We start from the raw sequence: 25,183 nt of genomic DNA on the forward strand, positions 1-25,183 counted from the left end.
GGTGACTGCGCTGGCCACACCATTACCGATTGAATACCAGCTGTCTGCTTCTGCTCTAAATAGTTCTTGCACAATTTGGAGGTGTGTGTGTGTCAAGCTCCTTCCACTGGGTATGGCATGGAATTGCAAAATGGAGTGATAGCCTTCCTTATTCAGAATCTTTTGGAACCCTTTCTCAAGCTGTTTATTAATGTAAAACATGAATATATATATATATATATATATATATATATATATATATATATATATATATATATATATATATATATATATATATATATATATATTCATGTTTTACATTAATGAACAGCTTGAGAAAGCTAACTAGAACACACAAATAATTAAGCTTTCAACCAAACGTATGCCTTGTGGCTTGGCTAGAATCCAAGTTTGACTCCTTTAATTCCATGAAGAAACAGAAACAGCCAGAAGACATGGTAGAGAGCGAATATTGAAGGAGAAATTAAAAGCTTTCCCAAAAACAGACCATGGACACATCGTATTTAGTAATAAATAGATTTGTTTCTTTATTTATAAAAACACCTTTAAAAGCCAAAATGTCAGTAACAGACATTAACAAGCATGCAGAGGATAAAATATGTACAGCTATGAACATATTTACAAACAGTGGTTATTCTATGAACACAAAACGACCTCACTTATATTTCCTTTGCTGTTCAACTGAAGTCACGTTAGCACAGCAGAAGCAATGGCTGGTTGTCCACAGGCTGATGAGCAGGTTTATGGCTCTTCTACAGCCCCAACATGAAACACACTGAGACATCTCAGTAAAAGGCACTCATTTGCTGCAGTACAAAGACACTGACTAATACCTGCTTTTTTTAACTTAATACTGCAAGTGCACGTGGCATCCATTCATCAGGAATGCTGATATAACATAAATTAGTCCTGAGAGCATGTGAACATACATGTGATGGGATACAGAGCATTAGACTTGGCTCTCTTGGTCCCACATGGCTGCATTAAACCAGAGAAGGAATGTTAAATGTTAAAGGTAGCTGTCGGATGCAGACTTTTGATCGCAAATCACCAGCTTAGGTTTCCAACTTAAAAACATGTGGGGAAAATATAAAGAGGACTTTGCAAGAATGCTGCAGGATCATGCAGCGTTCGGATCCGACATTTCTATTAAGCTGGTGAAACATAACCAGAACTAGAAAACATGCAAAATTACTTATTTTGACACAGAAACTAAAAGAGTATCTGCTGCTAAACTTAAAATAATGCAACCTTCTTAGGGGGACACTCAAGTGGTTGACTGGGTGCATGTACAGCTTACTGTGGAAGTAAAATGGAAGGTTTATAAGGCTGTGTGCTAACAGCAATATTAGTGCAGCAACAAATAATAAACCAACAGCTGCAGTTAGAGGTAAAATAAACCCTGTCAATAGACTATTGATGAATCTGTCCTATATACTTGAAATGATAAATAGCACAGATGTAATGAATCTCCATTAAAAGTGCTTCATATTGGACAAATATGACTGTTTCTATGACTACTTCTCAACACAAGCCAAAACAGAGCATTGGGACGTTTCAAAGAACATGAAACAAATCCAAATAAAGCCAAAAGAAAATATCATTCTGGTCAGAAAAAAAAACCCTTGCCAAGTTTCATCACCGGGATCACAGTTCAAATGTGTCATTTGAGTTTTTTTACAACGACAAACCTGCAGAACACAAACACAAACGTGAGCTTTCCATGCTGTCATTTTCACAGTAAAGCACTTGTTGGTTAGTGAGGATATAGTGGTTTAAGGCTGTGGGATGTGCACTGAAGGAGGTAAAAAAAACAAAAACAACTAAACAACTAAAGGCCTCTGAATGGCACCGATCACTGAGGCACTTTATTGCCACTTAGTACTCCCTTTTTCAGTTTTCACAGAAGGTAGGGTTGTCTGCCTCTTCATCCAAGCTCACAATCTGTCTCTGATGAAAGGGAAGAGGAAAAAAAAGGATGTCAGACGTGCAACAGATTGTACCAGGCCGTGCAATAGTTATCACAATATCAACCCTAAAAACTTTTAACATTTTCCCCTTTACAACCATCACCTTCATTGCATTTTAACACAATTTTATGTGATAGCCTGGCAAAAAAATAAAAAAAAGTGCGGAATTTATTTACATTCCATTGTCTTTACACTGATACTCCTATATAAACTCTAATGCAAAAAATTGTGGGTTTGGGAGAATCTGCCAACACAACGATTAGCTGTTCAGTGCACAAATCTGATCTAGATTCTGAACGGAAGAGCGACGAGTAGAACGCCATAAAAAGTAACCAAAAGACAGTCTAGTTAGCACTTATCTATAGGACCCTATAAGGCAGGATTTCTTAAAGTCGTAGGGAAGCGGCTGTTTCAACTGATGGATTTCCGAATTCTTCCGAGTGGTGCACAACTTTACACTAGTGAATAAAGTGAATGTGATTGGTTGTTTATCAAGAGGGCGGGATTGTTGTGGCGGAAGGTTCGCATGCATGTTTGGTTGTGGCTTGTTTCTCTGAAGCATCTTGCTAACCAGTTAGCAACTTAGTGCTAGTAGGTTCCCAATGGGAAATTCCATTGGGAACCTTCTAGCACTAAATTGGTGACTTAGAAACAACGCTGTCAAGTAACGCTATGGACAGCGGAAACATGCAAGAGGAGAAGAGTTTTGTGTTTCGTGCTAAAGAGGACACAGCAAATATTTGGCCTAATTATCATAAGTTGATCAGAAAATTGACCCTGCAGGCATTCCTAAGATAAGCTATAGTGGTGGTAACATTATGGTGTGGGTTGCTTTTCTTTAACATTAAGTCTTGTTTAAATTGAGTTGGCAATGGGAATCCCTTCCCTGCTTCTGACTGATTTGGGCTGGTGCCTCTCCAACATGTAGGTTTTGTGACTCCGGGCAGCTGAGGATTGAGTTCAAGGCTTGACCTGCAATGGGGGACATGGCAATGCCCCAAATCTGTCCCTATGCCTTTTCGGCTTCCTGTTGCTTCTGTGCCTCGCTGCCGACCTTTACCTATGTCAAGCATATGTCTGCTCTGTGGGGGGTCTGGTGTCTGTCTCCTGGCCTTCAGGAGTAAAGGGAAACTGCCCTTCGCTGCTTTTAGCACGGTAGCGTTCCTAGTCTTCTGCCCTCTTTAACATTCCAACAACTATGTACCTCTAGCTGATAAATCCACATGCATACACACAGCAATACTCAATAAACATACCCACCTACACACAGGAACACACAAACCAAATTCATCCAACCACACACTCGTTACAAACTATACAAATAGCTAAAGGTCATAAAAACAGGGGTTCTTGTTCCATCGATTAAATGTCTAAGATCTAGTCATGGCTTTGTAAAGTCAGTCGACAAATATTATGAAATATCATTTTTAAAAGAAAAATAGTAGGCAAAACTTCTCCATGTAGACACAGGAAAGGTGAACCAAGTGGTAAAGTTGCACAATTAAAGACCATCCAATGAAGAATCTGAATTCAAAACTCATAATAACAGATAATCTTTATCCGAACTGACTGAGCTTTTTTTTTGGGTTTTTTTTTCTGGAGGAGAATGGTCAATACGATAATTGGCCAGACTTTTGGTGGATATTTTTCTACTTTGTGTTTGTATGATGTGAAAAGAAACTCTAATTAAATCCTTTGAACATTGTGGTGGTAACTGAGCAAAATTTGAAAAAGATAAATTTTTATAACTGCTTCCTGTGCTTTACAGGAATCTTTAGAGACTTACTTTAGGATAAGAGTAACCTTCAAAGCTTTGGCTCCTCCAAATGTGCACTTGGTCTTCAGAGGTTTTCTGATATACAGGGTTGTGAAAGTGAATTGTGTTTGTGTTCTTCAGTCGATAGTATCTCCATAGCAGCACGCCTCCGACTGCCACCAGACAGATGAACGCTATTTGAGAGGGAGAATCAAAGGTTAGAATTGATAAAAGATTTTTTGGGGGGCTATAAAAAGCATTAGTTGATATTTGAGCGAAAGAAATTACCCAGAGGTAGGACAAAGTAAAGAGCTGTTGTGGTGCTGGAGGTAGTTTTGGGTAAAGACGCAGCAACTTTTGGTGGAGCACCTACAGCAGATTTAAAACACAGTAATGTTACCGCCTTTGATCTCAGAGCAAGGAATCTGTGAAAAGAGATATAAAACTATTCAGACTTGCTAATTTGCTGACTTGCCTGGAGTTGTGACAGCAGCAACTGTGGTGGTGTGCAAGATTTTAGGCTCTTCTGGCCGAGGAGAAGGCTTCTTTGGCAAAGATGTTGTGGTACGAACTATAGGCCTAGTGGTACGCCGGACTGGCCGAGTGACTGTGCTAGTAATTATGAGAGGTACTGTTGTAGTAGTGTGAACCTGAGGCTTCTGTGTTGTCTTTGGAGTGGTCTTTGGTGTGATGGTAGGCCCAAGAGGAGGGTGGATAGTTGTGGATTGAGACTCAAAAGAAGCTGTGGAAGTTTGAACAGCTGCTAGAGTACAAAAAGAGAAGTATGTAGCTATTAATAACTCATCTGGTACATATTAACCAAAAACTACCTGTGATAATTTACCCACCAGTCACACATGTCCTCATATCTTCTGCTAGCATCATATTATCTGGACAAACACAGGTATATTTTGGAGGATGTCTTCCTATTTGAGGGGCAGCTAGGCACATAAATTCACAGCTGCTGTTGGACACCTGACACCAGTCCCTTCCTGGAACAAAAAAAATGAAATACAGCTTTAGTTCAGCTATTTTGCAAATGGAAGGTGTTATTAACATTCTTAGTTTTGTTCCTTGCATGTTTTTGCTAACAGTGGCTCAACAGTAACAGGTGTCACAGAAAGTGATCAAATGAGAAGAAGCCAACAGGAGCTAATTAGCCTAGCTTATTTTAGCATAAAACAAAGTGGGAAGAGGCCAACAGAAACTAATTAGCCTGGCTTAATATAAAGAAAATTGGAAAGAAGTCAACAGAAGCTAATTAGCATAGCTTAGTTTAGCATAAAACGAAGTGGGAAGAAGCCAACAGAAGCTAATTAGCATAGCTTAGTTTAGCATAAAACGAAGTGGGAAGAAGCCAACAGAAGCTAATTAGCATAGCTTAGTTTAGCATAAAACGAAGTGGGAAGAAGCCAACAGAAGCTTAGCTTAGTGTATAAAAAAAGTGGAGGTCCAGCTTAGCTGTTAAAAATCTTTGCACACACTTCCAGTGCCACCAACAAGTTTTAGTACTTTGCTTTTTTTTATGTGGTAACGTTTTTATTTTTAGTAAAACACACATTTAGATGGTTTTCTTTGAAAGACTTACAGATTAGGATAAGCAATGAAAACTTTTTTATTTTTTTATTTTAGATATTATTGTATAACATGAAAATTACAAGCATTTTAAAGAAAGAGATGATTTTAAATTGATTTAACTTCCACGAAATGTTCCTGGAACTCGATTGGAGGGAGGCCACATATTTTCAGGTTGAGTGATACAAAAAAAAATGTGTAGCAAGACATGTTCACCTTTTCTTTTAAATTCAATAAACCTTCTCAAAACATTATTAAACTGCATAATTCTGGTTCTACTTCTTGAAAAAGAAAAGTGCTTAAAATAATTTCAGAGTAAGAATGTAATATGAGAAAGGTAGTAGGGTGTAAATATTTCTTTTAGGCACTTTAAAATTCCACGGGTGGGTTTATAAAGCAATGAAGAAAGAAATTTACACATTTAAAGTCCGGTTTGATAGATAAATGAAAATATTTTTTAACTTTAATAAAAAAAAAAAAGAAAAAAAAAAAAACATATTTTGATGAGCTTTAGGGATTATAATGCAGGAACTCTAATAGACCCATCATGTATTTTAAAGTCTTAAAGTACAGCTTAATAGCCTTTTGAGCCATCATATGAAAAAAATCATGGAACTTAGTCAAAAAAAAAAAAAAATAAATAAATAATAGAAATCCATCTGCCCCATTCAGCTTGGTTGTTTTTTGATAGACCCTTTTTTTCCAATTAAACTTCTTGCTAAAAGTTATGCTGCTTGAAATGAAAGCAGCAACATTTTTTTCTTAAAAAAATAAAATTAAGAAAGAAGTTTTGTGCTGTTGATTGGTTTCTAACATAACTTATTTCTAACACATTACATGTCCATGTTTCATTTCACACATTTTTTATAAAGAGTTATAGAGTGGGGTATAATCGTTATTCCAATTCACAGTTATGCTCAATTTCTACAGTCTACCACATAAACTCCTGCTTCCATACATGGTAGGTTAAAAAAAACCCATTACAAGTAGTCAGGGATATAATGGTCTTACCAGCAGGTTGTTTGAGGTTATGGTAAAGAATGATGTCTTCAGGGGATGAAAGATGTTCTGCCACCGGTGCGATATCGCTGCCTGTCAGCCTGTTGGCACTGAGGATCGCATTATTACTGACATCTGTCCAGAATACTTTTTCCTAGAACAAACAAAACGAAATTTAAACATCTGGAAAAATGCTGAAAGAAATTTTTAAAGCAATCTGTAAGGGATCATTATTTTGGCGGGTTTGGCCTCTAAATGTATACAGTGGGGCAAAAAAGTAATTAGTCAGTCACCAATAGTGCAAGTTCTCCCACTCAAAAAGATGAGAGAGGCCGGTAATTTTCATCATAGATATACCTCAACTATGAGAGACAAAATGAGAGAAAAAAAAAATCCAGAAAATCACATTGTCTGATTTTTAAAGAATTTATTTGCAAAATATGGTGGAAAATAAGTATTTGGTCAGTTACAAACAAGCAAGATTTCTGGCTCTCACAGACCTGTAACTTCTTCTGTAAGAGGCTCCTCTGTCCTCCACTCGTTACCTTCATTAATGGCACCTGTTTGAACCCGTTATCAGTATAAAAGACACCTGTCCACAACCTCAAAAAGTCACACTCTAAACTCCACCATGGCCAAAACTAGAGAGCTGTCAAAGGACACCCGAAACAAAATTATAGACCTGCACCAGGCTGGGAAGTCTGAATCTGCAATAGGTAAACAGCTTGGTGTGAAGAAATCAACTGTGGGATCAATTATTAGAAAATGGAAAACATACAAGACCCCTGATAATCTTCCTCGATCTGGGGCTCCACGCAAGATCTCACCCCGTGGGGTCAAAATGATCACAAGAACGGTGAGTAAAAATCCCAGAACCACACGGGGGGACCTAGTGAATGACCTGCAGAGAGCTGGGACCAAAGTAACAAAGGCTACCATCAGTAACACACTACGCCGCCAGGGACTCAAAGCCTGCAGTGCCAGACGTGTCCCCCTGCTTAAGCCAGTACATGTCAAGGCCCGTCTCAAGTTTGCTAGAGAGCATTTGGATGATCCAGACGATGACTGGGAGAATATCATATGGTCAGATCAAACCAAAATAGAACTTTTTGGTAAAAACTCTACTCGTCGTGTTTGGAGGAGAGAGAATGCTGAGTTGCATCCAAAGAACACCATACCTACAGTGAAGCATGGGGGTGGAAACATCATGCTTTGGGGCAGTTTTTCTGCTAAGGGACAAGGACGACTGATCCGTGTGAAGGAAAGAATGAATGGGGCCATGTATCGTCAAATTTTGAGTGAAAACCTCCTGCCATCAGCAAGGGCATTGAAGATGAAACGTGGCTGGGTCTTTCAGCATGACAATGATCCCAAACACACCGCCCGGGTAACGAAGGAGTGGCTTCGTAAGAAGCATTTTAAGGTCCTGGAGTGGCCTAGCCAGTCTCCAGATCTCAACTCCATAGAAAATCTTTGGAGGGAGTTGAAAGTCTGTGTCGCCCAGCGACAGCCCCAGAACATCACTGCTCTAGAGGAGATCTGCATGGAGGAATGGGCCAAAATACCAGCAACAGTGTGTGAAAACCTTGTGAAGACTTACAGAAAACGTTTGATCTCTGTCATTGCCAACAAAGGGTATACAACAAAGTATTGAGATGAACATTTGTTATTGACCAAATACTTATTTTCCACCATATTTTGCAAATAAATTCTTTAAAAATCAGACGATGTGATTTTCTGGATATTTTTTTCTCATTTTGTCTCTCATAGTTGAATTACAGTATGTCTATGATGAAAATTACCGGCCTCTCTCATCTTTGAGTGGGAGAACTTGCACTATTGGTGGCTGACTAAATACTTTTTTGCCCCACTGTACCTCAAAGACTGTAAGTCCCAATGGATGAGCCAGTTTATCCTCATCAATGATCAGGGTGCGCCGGCCACCGCCTTGTACGTCGATGCTGGAGAGCGTGTGCAGCTTAGAGTCTACCCAGTAGAGCCGCTGGGTCAGCAGATCTGGGCCGAAAAAGAGGGTTAGAAGAGACCATTAGCTTTATGTATACATGAATAAATAAAGAAGCTGAAACCAGATGGGACTGAGTTTACCTAGTGTGATCCCATTAGGCCACACGATGTTATCAGTGACCAAAGCAGAGCGGTCAACTCCATTAAGGCCTCCTCTTTCAATCTTTGCAGGATTCCCCCAATCAGTCCAGTAAATAAAGCTGTGAGGTGAAAACATAGGAGGAGAAATCAACTAAAAATGCCGTCGGCAACAGATTGAGGAAAAGTTAAAAAATTTATAAAAAACCTACTTGCTGTGTGGATCTACCACAATGGCACGGGGCTTTGATAAGTCTTTATAGAAGAGAGTTTTGCGGCGGCTACCATCAGCAGTTACCACGGAAACAGTTTTCCGAATGCTGTCGGTCCAGTAGAGGTTACCATGGACCCAGTCGAACGCTATACCTTCAGGACCCTCAATGTCACTGTCGATCACTACATGGTGTTGAGAGAAGTCCTCCGCGGAGTCCATTGGAGTCCTGAGGGAGTCCAAAGGGAACGAATTAAACAAAACTAAAGAGGCAAATGAAACAATCCTGCATTCATTTCACTATTTTAACCTTGCTGACCTGTAGATTTTCTTCTGGGAGAGGTCAGACCAGTACATCTCTTTGGTGGCTATGTGCATGTCCAGGGCTACCACGTTCTTTAGTCGGGGGATTACTCTTGTGTATTCGCTTTTGTCCAGCGTCATTTTTCTGACTTCATGGCGATTGGTGAAGAAAAGGTAGGCTATTGTACCTGCAAGGAAAAAAGCCAAACAACTCAAATATATTTAAAATCAACTCCTGTTTTTTAAATAATGGTAAACACTAAGTACACACATTGGTCTTGGAAATGGCATCATGTTATGAAATTTCCTCTTTTTGGAATGTATCACGAGGAACCAAAAAGACAGCCATATGTTAAAGGTGTTATATATATAAAAAAAAATACAAGAAGCTAGTTTCAAAACACATTGATTCCTGATTGTAGTGTGTCTACTTCCTTTCTAGAATCCCAACTTTATGATTTAATAATTCAAATTAAGTTAAACTTTTAACAATGTAGCAAACGAGGTGTTGTCTCTAATGGTGATTTAATCAGTGGATAAAGTCCAAGTCCATGTAATTTATTATCAGTATAAATTCAGATGTTCTGTGAAGGCCTCAAAGGTTTGTTTGAGAACATCAGTAAACATACAGCGTCATGAAGACCTCAGAACACAGCCCAATGGTCAGAGAGAAAGTCATAGTTTTAAAGTACGGACAAGTTAAAAAACAGAGAGAAAGCTGCAAACCAACAAGTGGCTCTTGACTTAAACAGATTAAAAAGTCCCCTAGAGATGCATTTGAGAACTGTGAGCTAATTCTGATGGAGCTGCAGAGGATATTTGGACACCATAGCTGTTAGTGGTGTTTTCTAAAAATCTTGTAGGGACGGCAAGAAAAAGAGAGGCCACTATAGAAAGAAAGCCCCCAGAAGTTTATCATGTGAAGAGACACGGTAAATACAGGTGCTGGTCATAAAATTAGAATATCATGAAAAAGTAGATTGATTTCAGTAATTCCATTTAAAAAGTGAAACTTGTATATTATATTCATACATTACATACAAACTCATATATTTCAGATGTTTATTTTGTTTAATTTTGATGATTACAAATGACAACAAATGAAAATCTCAAATTCATCATATCAGAAAATTAGAATATTACTGAAGACCAATAAAAACAAAGGATTTATAGAAATGTTGGCCAACTGAAAAGTATGAACAGGAAAAGTATGAGCATGTACAGCACTCAGTATTTAGTTGGGCCTCCTTTGGCCTGTATTACTGCAGCAATGCGGCGTGGCATGGAGTCGATCAGTCTGTGGCACTGCTCAGGTGTTATGATAGCCCAGGTTGCTCTAATAGTGGCTTTTAGCTCTTCTGAATTGTTGGGTCTGGTGTATTGCATCTTCTTCTTCACAATACCCCATAGATTTTCTATGGGGTTAAGGTCAGGAGAGTTTGCTGGCCAATTAAGAACAGGGATACCATGGTCCTTCAACCAGGTACTGGTAGCTTTGGCACTGTGTGCAGGTGCCAAGTCCTGTTGGAAAATGAAATCTGCATCTCCAAAAAGTTGGTCAGCTGCAGGAAGCATGAAGTGCTCTAAAACTTCCTGGTATGTGGCTGCGTTGACCCTGGACCTCAGAAAACACAATGGACCAACACCAGCAGATGACATGGCACCCCAAACCATCACTGACTGTGGAAACTTTACACTGGACTTCAAGCAACGTGGATGAAGTGCCTCTCTTCTTTTCCTCCAGACTCTGGGACCTTGATTTCCAAAGGAAATGCAAAATTTACTTTCATCAGAGAACATGACTTTGGACCACTCACCAGCAGTCCAGTCCTGTTTCTCTTTAGCCCAGGCAAGACGCTTCTGACGCTGTCTGTGGTTCAAGAGTGGCTTGACACAAGGAATGCGACAGCAGAAACCCATGTCTTTCATACGTCTGTGTGTGGTGGTTCTTGAAGCACTCACTCCAGCTGCAGTCCACTCTTTGTGAATCTCCCCCACATTTTTGAAGGGGTTTTGTTTCACAATCCTCTCCAGGGTGCGGTTATCTCTCTTGCTTGTACACTTTTTTCGACCACATCTTTTCCTTCCCTTCGCCTCTCTATTAATGTGCTTGGACACTGAGCTCTGTGAACAGCCAGCCTCTTTAGCGATGACCTTTTGTGTCTTGCCCTCCTTGTGCAAGGTGTCGATGGTCGTCTTTTGGACAACTGTCAAGTCAGCAGTCTTCCCCATGATTGTGTAGCCTATAGAACTAGACTGAAAGACCATTTAAAGGCTTTTGCAGGTGGTTTGAGTTAATTAGCTGATTAGAGTGTGGCACCAGGGGCCATCAATTTTGAACCTTTTCACAATATTCTAATTTTCTGATATGATGAATTTGAGATTTTCATTTGTTGTCATTTGTAATCATCAAAATTAAACAAAATAAACATCTGAAATATATGAGTTTGTATGTAATGTATGAATATAATATACAAGTTTCACTTTTTAAATGGAATTACTGAAATCAATCTACTTTTTCATGATATTCTAATTTTATGACCAGCACCTGTATGTGGAAGAAAGTTAAAAAAGTAAAAAAAAAAAACAAACCACTGGACTTTGTTTTCCAAGTTTGAAGACGTTTCGATCTATCCAGGAAGCTTTTTCTCAATTCAAAATGTCTAGATTAGGGTTCAGTTTGCATGTTTTCTAAGCCATAACAAGGCTTTTGTTGGCCTACTCTATAAAGCCTGGATTCAAAGCTAATCCACACATTTTTAATAGAGAGAAATTCCTGGATGGGAAGCAAAACATCTTTAAAGTCGCTGTTCCAACTGTCGCATTTCCGAATTCTCCCGAGTGGTGCATGACTTTACACGAGTGAATAAAGTGAATGTGATTGGTCGATTATCAAGGTGACGGGATGTGGCGGAAGCTTCACAAGCAAGTTTGGTTGTGACCGGTTTGTCGGAAACATCTTGCTAACCAGTTAGCAACTTAGTGCTAGTAGGTTCCCAATGGGAAATTCCATTGGGACCAAGTAGCACTAAACTGGTGACTTAGAAACGACACTGTCAAGGAACGCTATGGACAGAGGAAACATGCAAGAGGAGGAGAGTTTTCTGTCGGAGAAGGTTGATGAGTCTCCTCCATCATACATTTTTTATTTATAGGAGGAAAGCAGGGACGAAGATGTTGTGGAAGAGGACGCCAGGGCGGCAGAAGCTTGGTTTAGTGTAGCTCTACGCCTGCCGAAGACACAGACGTCCATCCCTCTGAACACTGGGACGGAACTCAATGGGAAAGTAAATTATTCTTATTTCTTATTTAAACAGCTGCGTTTATTAGCTGCAACATATGATTCAAGATGCTATGACTGAAAAATTTTGATTGACAGATGACCGTTGATATATGATTGGCCGAATTTAGATGTACAAGCTAACATATAACTACCTGGCCTGCATAAGATAACGTGGAGAAAAAAACAACACAGATTTAAGACAGGATTATTTTAATAATAGAAAGTTTCTAACTTTTGGGACAATATGGTCTGATAAAGAGTAAATTTATATACATGTTTAAGCCACAATGATTTGAAATTTTAATGTGACTTCCCTAGACCTTAACCTTGGAAAATAAAGTCCAGTGATTTGTTTTTTTAAGTTTTTTTTGGAATGACTATATAAACAGGATGACTGATAATCTTTACCAGCATATGTGACCCTGCCTATGAAAACCCAGCTAAAGTCATTTTTTGGTGAATCTCAACTTAATGTATAAAACCATTCTACACAATGTTAAGAATGTATTCTGAAAAATTCAGATCGATATCTCTAAAATTCACAGAGTAGGGCCATATCAAAGATTGTGCTGCATTCGGGTTCAGAAAAACAGACTTTTGAGAAATTCCAATGTAAAGATTTGGAACTCAAAATTCTAAACTAAAAATACTTTCAACACTGATGCATCTTGGAATCACAATTATCCTGGCAGTGTGTCATACACCAAATTCAAGTTTAGATTCTGCTTTTTCAAGTAATATCCAACAGATGTATATAAAAATGTTCATGTTTAATAAAAATGGATCTATTTAGTATGATGATCATGGCGAAAAAGCATACAAATTACACTAAATGAATGTCTAGGTGGTACCAGATGAAGCTGATTATGTAAGCAGTTGCATAACACAATACCATGATGTTACTATCAGATCATGTAGTCATGTTATTTAATTATTATTATTATTATTATTATTATTATTATTATTATTATTATTATTATTATTATTATTATATTATTATTATTAGTAGTAGTTGTCAAGTGATTTGATCTTTGCTGTGCTATTCCCACACTTGAAGGGTTGTATTAAGCTGAACATTAAACTGGATTCCACTCAATGACCAAACTGTTGTTTCATTTTTCCCTTTTTTATTCTTCTTCTTGTGTTGTTTACAGGTTTACAGAATCTTTTAATTAAGCAGGTGAAAAACCTTTGAAAGAAATGAAACCAAACAAAGCATTTACCATATAGCAAATTGTAATAGTTCTGAGAAATGCAACATTAAATATATTTATGAAAATAGACTATGTTTTTAACTTTAAATTAAGACCATTTAGTTTTTAATTATCATAAAAAATGCATCATAAAACGTATTAACGCATTTTAACCGAAGCAGATTTATGGAGGTTATTTAACTCCATAGATTACATGAATTCTTAAATAGCAATAATAAATAACCAGTGAGTGATTTTTAGTTTGTTTTAAATATGCATAACATAGACTATGAAATTTCTTTTTAACTGTTATAAGTCTATTTTAATCACACACAGAAGAAAGATGCAAAAATTACCCCGTGCAACAGTTTCACAAACACATTAATTTGGATTGTTCAACCGCAATGTTAAATCACTGAAAAAAAAAGTTACACCAGCATTTTTTCCAACCAAATAAAGCAAGCAAGCAAGACTTACAAGCCAAAATTTTCATGACGTACCGTGTGAGTATTTATAAGCTTAAAACTACAAACAAACATTTCCCGCACGTCTCAACGCCTCATCAGCGCGGCGCATACATTCTTTTCACAACAGAAATGCAAGCTTACCGGCTGTCTGTTCAGTCCTTTGCTTCCTTAATACACATTTTGCACAGCTTCTTCCACTGCCCGAGTAAACGGGGGCTTTTTATTTTCATGCTGCGATCCTCTGCTTGAACTAGGAAGTTTGTCTCACCTTTTGATTGACTGATTGATTGCACACAGGTAAACTGCGCGCTCACGCTTAAACAGCTGATGTAAACAAAAGGGGCGTTCGCCGCAACAGTAGTAGTCGTAGTAGTAGTAGTAGTAGTAGTAGTAGTAGTAGTAGTAATTTAATAGTATCACATAATGTCACTTTGCATTTTGCTCAAGTCATGGAGAGTCATAAGATGGGGTCAGGGGAAACAACGAGCAGAGGAATGGAAGCAGGGAGTAGACAGTGACTGAAACCAAACTAGCGAACTGATTTGACTAACTTGAGGAGTTTTACCACACAAGTTTGTACACTTTTTAATGATAGAAAACACAAGTCTTTCGATAGAAATGCAGTGCCTAAACCAAACCACACCCAATTTAACCGTTGTTTGTACACATAAAATAATCCCAAAGATCATAGAAAAAGTAGCGCGAATGCATCAAACTTCCGGAAATTTTTAGCAAAAACAACACGATGTAAGGTTTATAAAATCACAAAATACGCTATTTATCATGTTAGAAATTGACTTTTAAACAAGCCATCCATAAACCTCAGTACTTAATCTATCATTTACAGCAATAATCTCATATAGCACAATTTTGACATTTTTATCGACATGACAGCTTTGACGACCTTTATTGAATAATTAGACGTTGCGACTTTAGCCGGGTTCTCATGGGCGGGGTCACATATGTAGAAGAAGCATGTCTGATCAGACAAAGGAAAAATTTTATTGTTTGGCCTACATACAGAGTTCTATTACAACTGACACTGCGCATCACCCTGACCGCACCATCCCAAATCTGAACCATAGTTGGGATGTTTCGTCTCAGTGGAGGCAGGGAAGGGGATCAAAATAGCTGGAAGGATGGACGATGTTTAATACAATGTAATGAGAAGGTAGTCGAGCTTTACTTTAGAGCTGGGTAACAACAAAAAATATAAAAAAGAGGTTTAAATTGGTTCAAATACCAGTCAAAGTCCCTACACTGAAATTAAATGATCATAGATGTTCTCCATCCAATCGTACACAGCTTGAGTTGTGTTTGAACATTCCAGAATCTAGAAAGGCGTGATTGAAGGGTCTTGGTTCCAAATTTTAAAACTCAATATCAATACCGCGGAAAATATTTGACTCTTTATACCGGAAGGGAAAAACACCCAACAAATGATGTAGTGCAAAAAAATATATATATTTTTTATGAACATGAAAATCTCACCTGCTTTTGAATAGAATCACAAATGCTAGTTAAGAAAGTGTGCAAAAAGTGCTAAATTAATATAGAACAGCTTAAAATATCTCAGACAAACTTAAGAAAATATCTTAAGTTTGTCTGAGATATTATTCTTTTAATATACATGTAAACCAGATTTCTAAAATTATCAATAAATACGCAAACAAAACGTATGTCCTTAGTATTGAAAACAGGCCACATCAGTTATGAGTCCAGATGCCGCTTTTGAGTATCGATAGTTTTGAAAATCTTACCAGGGTGTGCCATTTATTTCAATGATAAAATAAATAATAGGTGTAAAAACTTTAATACTTCATCCTCTTGATACCCATTGTTGGAAATATGCACCAAACCCTTTGCATTATGTACATAGCCAAGATAGCATGTGTTTTCCCTCTGACAGTTTTAATAACATTCAGAGTCGACCTCAGAACCATTTGGGCATCAAGGTATAAAGTTTGTGGTTCTAAAAAAAAAAAAAAAAAAAAAGTAATGTCACTCTTACCTATTGCTTTACAAGCATGCGTTGCTGGGTCCATCTGATAACCTCCCTCACAGTCGCATTTATAGCCGCCCATCTGGTTGATGCAGATTTGGCTGCAGGTTTCTGGGTTTGCACACTCATCAATGTCTAATCCGGAGAAGACAACAAAAAAGGTGAAACCATAATGGAACATTGCTGAGCCTTTAAAAATGATGAGTTCAATATTATCTAAAAGAACGGCCAGTGACAGAGACAGAAAATAAACAGATTCCTGGCATCCTTTCTTAACCTGAGCTAAGTTCACAGTCCAACCATGCGTTACCTTCACACCGTCTTTTATCCACTAGGTGGTAACCGGTTGGACACAAGCACTCGTAACTGAGCTTCAGGTCGTTGCAAACATGAGAGCAGCCACCGTTGTTGTAGAGGCACTCATTAGAGCCTGCAGAGACAGGAAAACATTCTATTTTTCAGGACACCATTAATAGTTACATAAAGTAGTAATTAAGCAGAAGGCTTAGATTTAAGTGTGTCAGTAATTACCACACTCCCTAAGAGGCTCATCTGACCAATCCCTGCAGTCGCGCCTCTTGTCACACACTTTCTCCATGGTTATACAATCCCCGTTGCGACACTTAAAATGGTTCGGTCCATCACAGTGGGTCACTAGAAATGAGGAATGATAGTACAACATGTGGTCACACAACACCAAGATACTGCAGGTCTATGGGGACACAAAGTAGAAGGGGGGGGGGGTGTACCGTTGACGCAGCCGACTTCATCGCTCCTGTCGCTGCAGTCGTACTGCTGGTTGCACTGGCGGCTGCCATGGATGCACGTACCGTCACCGCATTCAAACTCATCTGGACGACACGTGGAATGGGCTAGAGGGGGGAAAAGAGACAACAGTGAAGTGAGAAATGGTTGCCATGGAAATGTTTATCTCCATTTCAAGCACTGGCGTAACTTTCTGAAGGACAGGTGTGGACATGTCCCCACCAACTTTGGGCATGGTGGGGACAGTCCCCACCAATAACTTCAGCCAACAGTAACTGGGTTTGGCTGCAGCTGTCTGTGTTCAGAGCGTTTTCAGTCCATGTTTTTTTCTCGCGCTCCCGCTCCTCTCCAGTCCCACCTCTCGGTGAAACATCATCAGATCTGCAACTTTGTGACATAATATCATTTGGGGTCGCTATTCACTGCGTACAGAGCAGTTACGAGGATGAGAAGAGATACCTGATATGGCAAGCCGTTTTAATATACAGTTGGTTTCGTCTGACCTACTGTGGCAAGCCGTTTTAACATAAATTCGCGGTAGTACTCAGTGAATTTTAACTTGCAGCTACTCCGATATGTGTTTAAATAAAAGTTAGGATAGGTTAGGTTAAAAAAAAAATCAGAGATGCCATCGAAAAATCCGTTAGTTACACATACAGACCTTTTTCAGCTAAAAATGGCGCGGATTGTACATTTATATGAGTTAAAAAAGCTGGGCTTCTCATAACCATACTCACTACAGATTAAATTTAACATATATCTGTTGTTTTCTTATTGAACAGAGAATCAGACTGCAGAGCTTCTAGAGATCTGGAAAATGATTTTCTCTGGCATCATTATATTGGTAGAAAGGTTCATTAATCTGTTTTTAAGCAGAGCAGAGACACAATTAGGGAGAGCTGCAGATTTAAAAGTAAAACAGATTTAGTGGGATATGCAACATGCAATAGAATATATCTCCAAGTTTAAAAGAAAAAATATGCAATGCTATAATAAAATTGAACATATAATTTTGTCTTTTGTAGCTCAATGAGACGCAGAAATAGCTGCACAGGCAACCAAGAGAGAGCCAGACTCATAGGTAACAGACTTAAAATTAAAGTATAAGAAACCTACAAGAATTAAAGCACAAATAATACAAACCAGTGTATAAATAGTTTTTGAATTATAAGGTTCAATATATAGACTGTCAATATATAGGCTATATAGGCTGTCAATGACACATGGGACAAATTTCTAAATTTGATTTTGCTGCTTGTGAAGGAGGATAATCACTGATGCAGCTTAAAGGGAAGCCATGCATGGATGCATGGATGGAAGTGAAGTTGTGTCCATACTAGAGATGCATGATATATTAATTTTGCTATCAGTATCGGCTGTTATTCGCCATTTTTTATACATTAATGTTTTTGAGTCCTTTATAAAATAATGCACTAAAGGCAGGCATCTGTCTATGACTAAAAATACCACAAATGTATTGTGGTACTCTTGTGTTCTAAAAAATAGCAAAGCATTCAATAAATATATGTTTGAGCTCATTTTTGGGAAAATACAAACCCTATTGAAAGCATTTGGGTTGAGTAGCTGTAGGTCTATCAGCCACCATCCTTAGAGCGTCCCCACCAACTTTTATCGCAAAGTTACACCCTTGATTTCAAGCTTTTCTTCATTTGTTGTTTTGGCTTTTTAAACTGTTTAGGAAAAAGCTCTAACTGTTTTTCTTGAAAAGATATGAGAAGGAAGAAGGATGGAGAACATTAATGGGTACTCCTAGTCACGGTGCTCACAAAATATTTTAACCAAATTTCAATATTTATGTAATTTTACACATTTTTTTAGACAATTTTAACACAAAACTATAAAATTATTATACATATTCATTTGTATAATAAAGTACAAATACATGTATAATATAATAATATGTATTAAGCAATAGTAAAGTATACATACTCAAAATTAATACTAAGAAGTGTATTTATTTGAAATACATAAAGTTTAAAGTTTGAATTGCATAAAGATAAACTTTATTATCATGCAATTCAAAAGGGCCCTGAAAACTATTAATGAAGCAAAACACTGGGATCCTTCTTATGACTTAGGAGATTAGAAAATACTCCAGGTTTTGTTTTAAGTAAATAAGAAAATATTGCCAGTGATCATCCAAGAAAGGTTTGAAAAAAGAGTCAGAATGAACTAAAAGGAACAGATATTTTTAAAAGATCTGGATTCCAAACAAAAATGAAGGAATGAACCATTAGACTAAAAGGCATTAATATGTGGAATGGACTTAAGAGTGATGATGGCATTCAAAAAACACATAAACAACACAATGCTAAGACTATGAAAGCTGAGAGTTCATGGACGTAATGATTGTATTACATTTTGATTATTAAAATACGTAAATAATAGTTAAATAAATGCTGTAAAATGCAATCAAAGTAAATGTGGCTAACTGAGAAAAGATGGATGCAAATACTGATGCCGAATGACTAGGGGGGTCGATATCACCATATTGTTCTCCCTTCTGCTCCTTTTCAATTCAGTCGCATCGATTTGGGAAGGAATGAAACTTATTGAATAAATTAAGAAATGAATAAATGAATGAATCGCCTTTAGCACAGGAAAAGCCGAAAAAAAAAAAAAAAAATTACCACAGTGAGCTTCATCTGACCGATCGAGGCAGTCAGTATCTCCGTCACACTTCCAGCTGCTGTGGATGCAATCCCCACTGCCACACTGGTATTCCTGGGAGGAGCACTGGTGAACGGCAGAGCGGGTTGGAGTCTTTGTGGCACAGTTCTCAGGCCACTCGTCTGAACCGTCAGAGCAGTCTTCATCGCCGTCACAGGCCCAGAGCCGCGGAACACAGACGGTGTTGTTGCACTGGAAGGACGCAGAGCTGCAGGTGATTGGCGGGCAGGAGGCCTCGTCGCTCTCATCATCACAGTCTGCATCTTTGTCACACACGAAGGCAGAGGAGACACATTGGCCGCTTGTGCAGGTAAACTCTGAATCTGTGCACAGCTTGGGAACTGGAAAGAAATGGCAAAAAACGGTTTGTCAGATCAAATGTAAATTAAATAGGAGTCAATCACAGAACAGCCAAATAAGACCTTTAAGAGAAGCTAACAAAAGGATGCATACCACAGTTCTCTTCATCAGCTCCATTTACACAGTCAGCTTCTCCATCACAGCGCCAGCTGTTCGGTATGCAGCGGGTCACGCGGTCTGGGCACCTAAACTCTGATGGTTTGCATGTTTTGGCCACTAGAGTTGATAATGATAAAAAAATACAAACTTACAATCTTTATTTTTACTGAAAGTTTTCAGACCTTTTAATAGGTGAAGTAACAGTGAATACAATCCAAGAGCTCACCACAGGTACCAGGAAGTTCATCTGTGCCGTCTCCACAGTCATCTGTCCCGTCACACACCCAAAGGGCTGGGATGCAGATCCCATTCCCACACTGGAAATGGCCGGGCTCACACGTTAAAGCCTCTGTGACAGAAACATAAAGACATGGTTTCAGATTCAGATCTAAAAAGTAAAATAAAATATACTGAAATGTTCTGGGTAATTTAAAAGTAAAATCAAACACCATAAACGGAAATCAATGTTTTCTTTGTGACTTTTCCCTGCTGACAAGGCCTCAGCCATCAGTAAAAAAAAAAAAAAAAAAAATCCATTGTGACAAAGAGACAAAGATAAAAAAAGAAAAATGGTTTAGGTGGAGATTAAATGCTATCTATGCAAATCCTTTAAAAATTTAATTTTCACATTAAATTTATTATAAACGCTTTTTGTCAACAGTAGTAAATGCAACCCGAAAATATCCAAAATAACTAATCCAAAGATTTCCACCATTGCAATGACTGCTCTGCTGAACCGTTCAAAACAAACAGAACCTTGCAACTAGAAAACAGTGTGATGTTGAGACGGTGTGATTCAACAATCATAATTATGGTTTCTTATTTTGGTGCTTGAAAAAGTTGGCAAGTTCAATTCAGGCTACTTGCGCAGCTCGATTCCAGCCTTTCTCTGCTAAAAATCTTTGGGCTTGTGGTGCAAAGTAGGCTTTCTCTAAGTTCTTTTAGGTTTTTATAGAAATTAAAATTAGACACATCTTACTCATAATTTTTTGTATATATATATATATATATATATATATATATATATATATATATATATATATATATATATATATATATATAATTTTTTTAATGTTAATTATAATTAGAGTGGGTTGCTCTGACAGCTAACAGCATATTTTACAGTCAGTAGTTATCAACTGATTACTACATTAGTTGATGATTATTTCAATAATCGATTAATCACAATTAATCTGCTTAATTGTGTCAAAACAACAAAATGATAATTTTTTTTTTATTCACTATGTCAATTTGGAATTTACATCATTTAAGAATAAATTCATTTAATTAAAATCATTTAGTGCATTAAATTTCTTAAATTGTCCACTTTTGATACTGTTGATGTATGTTTATCTGCTAAATTATTTCTGCTTTGTTGCTTTAAACTTTTAAAATTAAAGAAGATTGTTTTGATATTACACTAGAAAATAGAGGAAATGTGTGATTTTATTACACATTCAAATAAGTGTTGAATTATATTTGATTCTAAAGAATAGCTTTATAGTATTTACGCTTTAAAAAAAGTTTATTTTGATATCAGATTCTGCATCTAACTAAAATGCAGGCTAACTTAGCGGTTAGCCGTTCCCATTCATCATGTGTGGGGAACTATCAAACTGATGTCTATGTGGGCTATATTATGAATGAAAATATAATCTCATTTAAGGTTAAGAATTATCAGAAAGTTTGTGGTTAATAATTTTTTTTTTTCTTCAAGCTACAATGTTAATTTGTATGCTGTTGTAGCACCAAGCTACAATGTTAATTTGTATGCTGTTCTAGCACCAGTGCTAAGGCTAAAGTTAAATATGCTAGCAACCTGAGTTTTCACCATGAGGCAGTTTTAACCAATAAACAGCATCTAATAGCAGTGTTAGAAAGTGTAAAAGCTTACCAACATCTTATTAAAAACTAGTCTATTTATTTTACAAACATCTTATGACTAAATCCCAAACTAATATTTATTTTTCAATTTTTGTTGAATGGGAGGAAAAACTGCATAAGCAAAATGATCAGGTTAAGCAGCTTAATTTGACTTAGTACCTTTTACTGAATGATTAGTATATAAAAAATAAAGTAATTAATCAATAACTAACCAAATAAATCTATTATTTTTGCTCAGAAATATTGAATAAAATGCACAAAATGCAAAAATAATTAATGAAATACACAAAATAAAATTTAAACAAAATATTACACCTCAATTTTTAGGGTTATTATCTTACAGCTTTTTTTGATCAATTTACATAATCATATAATAATATAATTTTAAATAAACTGATGAATTAAAAACTGGAAGTGCTGCTTCTGACACAGTGTATCTTACAGGATAGAAACATCTAAGGTATATAAATAAGGTACGATGACCCTATTTGAACTCAACGTCATAATTGTTCTTTTTTTTCTGAAATGCGTGCCATGTTCCCAAAGTAATTTCCATGCTGGATGTTTACTTAATAGGCTTAAAGTTCAGAACTCCAAAGACAAACTGGACCAAATGGCAGTGTTATTGACTAACTGCAAATCACTTCTGGGAAAGTGACAAATGTGCCTAAGCTCCTGGTTCTTACACTTCTTTGAAATGTTAACATTTGTTTTCCAATCCTCTCAAGGCCTCCCCTCTTGTTGATTGTTTTGATTAGGAACCATGAGACAGAACTTTTAAACACAAAGAATTGCTTATAATAAACTGATTTCACCTTAGGATGGTAAAATTAGATATACAATGCCCAGATCTACAGAAAGGATAAGAGTTTTATTTTACGCAGGGGTGCAAACACTTCTGTTGAAAGTGTTATGTCATTGGAACTGGTCGCTGTTGGGATCTTCATTGGTGACAACCAGTTCCAACATGTTTGAACAAAGCACCATATAGTAAAAACCAGCATACAGAGAACTGGTCTGACAGTTACTTTGGGAGTGTCTGTGTTTAAAACTAAAACTAAAGGAATGCAGTTTCATCACATTGTGGGTGTTTTTTCTTTAAACATCTATCCCCACCGTAGTGGACACACAAGCCCTTCTGTGTACCAAGGAAAATAAAAAATAAAAAATCCAAAACTCACAAGTCAAACCCAACTTATTCGAAAATAAGCATTCTAATAATTTATTCAGAAATGGTGCAGAGCCTCTCAAAAGAATAAAAACATAATAAAAAAATCTGCACCACTGTTTCATTTCTGTGAGTTTTTATGTAACAAATCAACACAGTGATGCAAAACTGTGAAGTTGAGGGGGAAAAAAGATAAGACAATGTCTGCTTTTTTTTTTTTTTTTGTTAAATGTTAAATTCTTATTCAGCTCCCCCTAAACCAAACTTAATAGAACAAATTTTCTTTCAAATTATAGCTGCAAGTCTTCTTGGGTATGACTACCATCTTGGCACTGGTACTAAAATATTTTTGTCTACTCTCCGAATGAAGGGAAATAATATCTAATCTAGTTTCAAATCTCACCATGATTTTTCTAAGAGATTTAATTCTGGTATCAGCTGGAAATTTCACTTCAGTCTAAAGGCTTTTGGTTCTCCTTCCAGATTTCTCCAACATTTGTTTTTCTTCAAATCGACTCTGAAAAGCTTTCCTGTTACTAATGAGGAAAAGCATCCATAATATGATGCTCCCACCCTGGCTTATGCTATCCTCCTGACTGCCCCTCTGATTAATGTACTTCTAGCACCAGTTACCTTAGGTTTACAGTTAAATTTGTAGATGTGCGGAACTTGGATGATGGAGAATTCAAAGTTGCAACTTAACTAGTGTTGCACCGATACAAGTATCGGACAGGGCCCCCAATGCTGCACTAAAATGGTATCGGTATCGGCGAGTACCAACAAATAGGGCACCAATACCATTTTGAGAGCCAAAAGTTTATTCAACTATTGTCACCCATTCCAGGTAGGCAATAAAAGGTTCTACTGGATTCACATTATTAGTCTTTTTCCTGCTTTACAAAGGTAGGCAGCTTGACAAAACCATGATGGCAATTAATTTACATCTAAGTAGTATGCAGTTCTTCAGATTAGATTAGATTAGATTCAACTTTATTGTCATTACACAGGTACAGGTACAAGGCAACGAAATGCAGTTTAGGTCTAACCAGAAGTCCAATAGCAGAAAGTGCAGGATAAATATTGGTTCCATAAATACAGGACATGGGTTTCTACTGAATGAGTATAGAGATGAATACCATTATAAACATAATATTACTAATACATGAATATAGTATATAGATAACTAGTGTTAAGAACTAAATTTACAGCTGGATATGTATGGAATATAATATACAGAAGGATATTACTTTAAAAAGGGTTTTTACAGTTATGTAAAATAGCATATATACTGATGCATTTTAGTATAAAATGAATAAATAAAGTTTGGACAGAAGCTATCTAAATTAAAGTGAAGTGGAAGGAAATTTAAAGCAGGTGAAACAAAGCTTTTCCACTTGAGTTCTGAATAAGGCATATTGACAGGCAAAAACCTTTTTTTATCTTAAAAACAATATATATATAACAATATATATATATATATATATATATATATATATATATATATATATATGGCATCACCCCTCTTCCCAGCATTAAGTTGGATGGGTGGTATCTAGTTACTAATGAGCTGAATTCTGAAAGCAGCTGGTTTCTCTATTTTATTCAGGGTGTCAAAGTACAGGGGGGTGAATACAAAAGCACACCAAAAGGTACAGGAACTTTGCTTTGACCTTTTTAAAGCAGCAGACCTTTTTCTTTTTTCTTTTTTTTTTCTTTTTTGTTGGTTGCAGAATCTGAAGAAAGCCTCAAGACAAAAAGATCAGATAATATTTTAAATGAAGAAGAAAATCTAATAAAAGTAAATGAAACAAAACAGACTGCTAAAATGACCGTTTGAAATCAGCCATTTTTTTTAAAGCTCCTGCCAACAGTCTTTGCAAAGCATTTGCACAGAGGCAGAGAAGATATGTATGGCCTACATGCATGCATAAAGAAATGCGCCCACCCCTCCTCAGCTTGCGTCTGGTGCAGTTAGAGGAGGGGGTTTATTTAAGCCACAAAATCAACAGAGAAAATAATAATTTTTATAGCAGCTATAATATAAAAAAAACTATAAAATCTAATTAAGTTGTAAAATCATATAAAAATCAGTGAACCCCATAAAAAGTTTAAATCCTAACTTACTGCTGTGACCAATGAGGCAGAGGAGAAGGAGCAGAGGGAGTCTCATGGTCCTGGAGGATGAATGAACTGCAGCTTCCTATAGTAAACTGGACTCCCAGCAGAGGAAATGCAATCAGTAGGAATAGTAATTCAGTCCTGTTGCTCTGCAGCGCTGCAGACGCTCTCGCTTCCAGGTATGATACGTAGTACGGTGTTTGACAACATCACAGCGATTTCAATGTGGTCCACGG

General features: G+C 37.1%; 1 protein-coding gene across 2 annotated transcripts; it reads right to left on the reverse strand.

The window, feature by feature from the left end:
* Positions 1-502: 502 nt before the first annotated feature.
* On the reverse strand, positions 503-25,183 carry ldlra (low density lipoprotein receptor a). 2 transcript variants are annotated; one of them, XM_038290404.1, is made up of 18 exons: positions 24,954-25,183; positions 20,004-20,126; positions 19,772-19,894; positions 19,279-19,659; positions 16,612-16,734; positions 16,394-16,516; positions 16,173-16,292; positions 15,872-15,997; positions 8,934-9,105; positions 8,616-8,843; positions 8,407-8,525; positions 8,177-8,316; positions 6,313-6,454; positions 4,575-4,718; positions 4,202-4,486; positions 4,015-4,095; positions 3,757-3,920; positions 503-1,950 (listed from the first exon to the last, which is right to left on the reverse strand). In XM_038290404.1, exons 1-18 carry the CDS (start codon positions 24,997-24,999, stop codon positions 1,894-1,896), a joined length of 2,697 nt encoding a protein of 898 aa, XP_038146332.1. In that variant the 5' UTR covers positions 25,000-25,183; the 3' UTR covers positions 503-1,893. The 2 variants fall into 2 exon arrangements, with proteins under 2 accessions (XP_038146332.1, XP_038146331.1); XM_038290403.1 differs by having other exon boundaries at positions 4,202-4,489.

Source organism: Cyprinodon tularosa, unplaced genomic scaffold (assembly GCF_016077235.1).
Source record: "Cyprinodon tularosa strain WSP-4 unplaced genomic scaffold, ASM1607723v1 ctg280, whole genome shotgun sequence".
Classification (NCBI taxonomy): domain Eukaryota; kingdom Metazoa; phylum Chordata; class Actinopteri; order Cyprinodontiformes; family Cyprinodontidae; genus Cyprinodon; species Cyprinodon tularosa.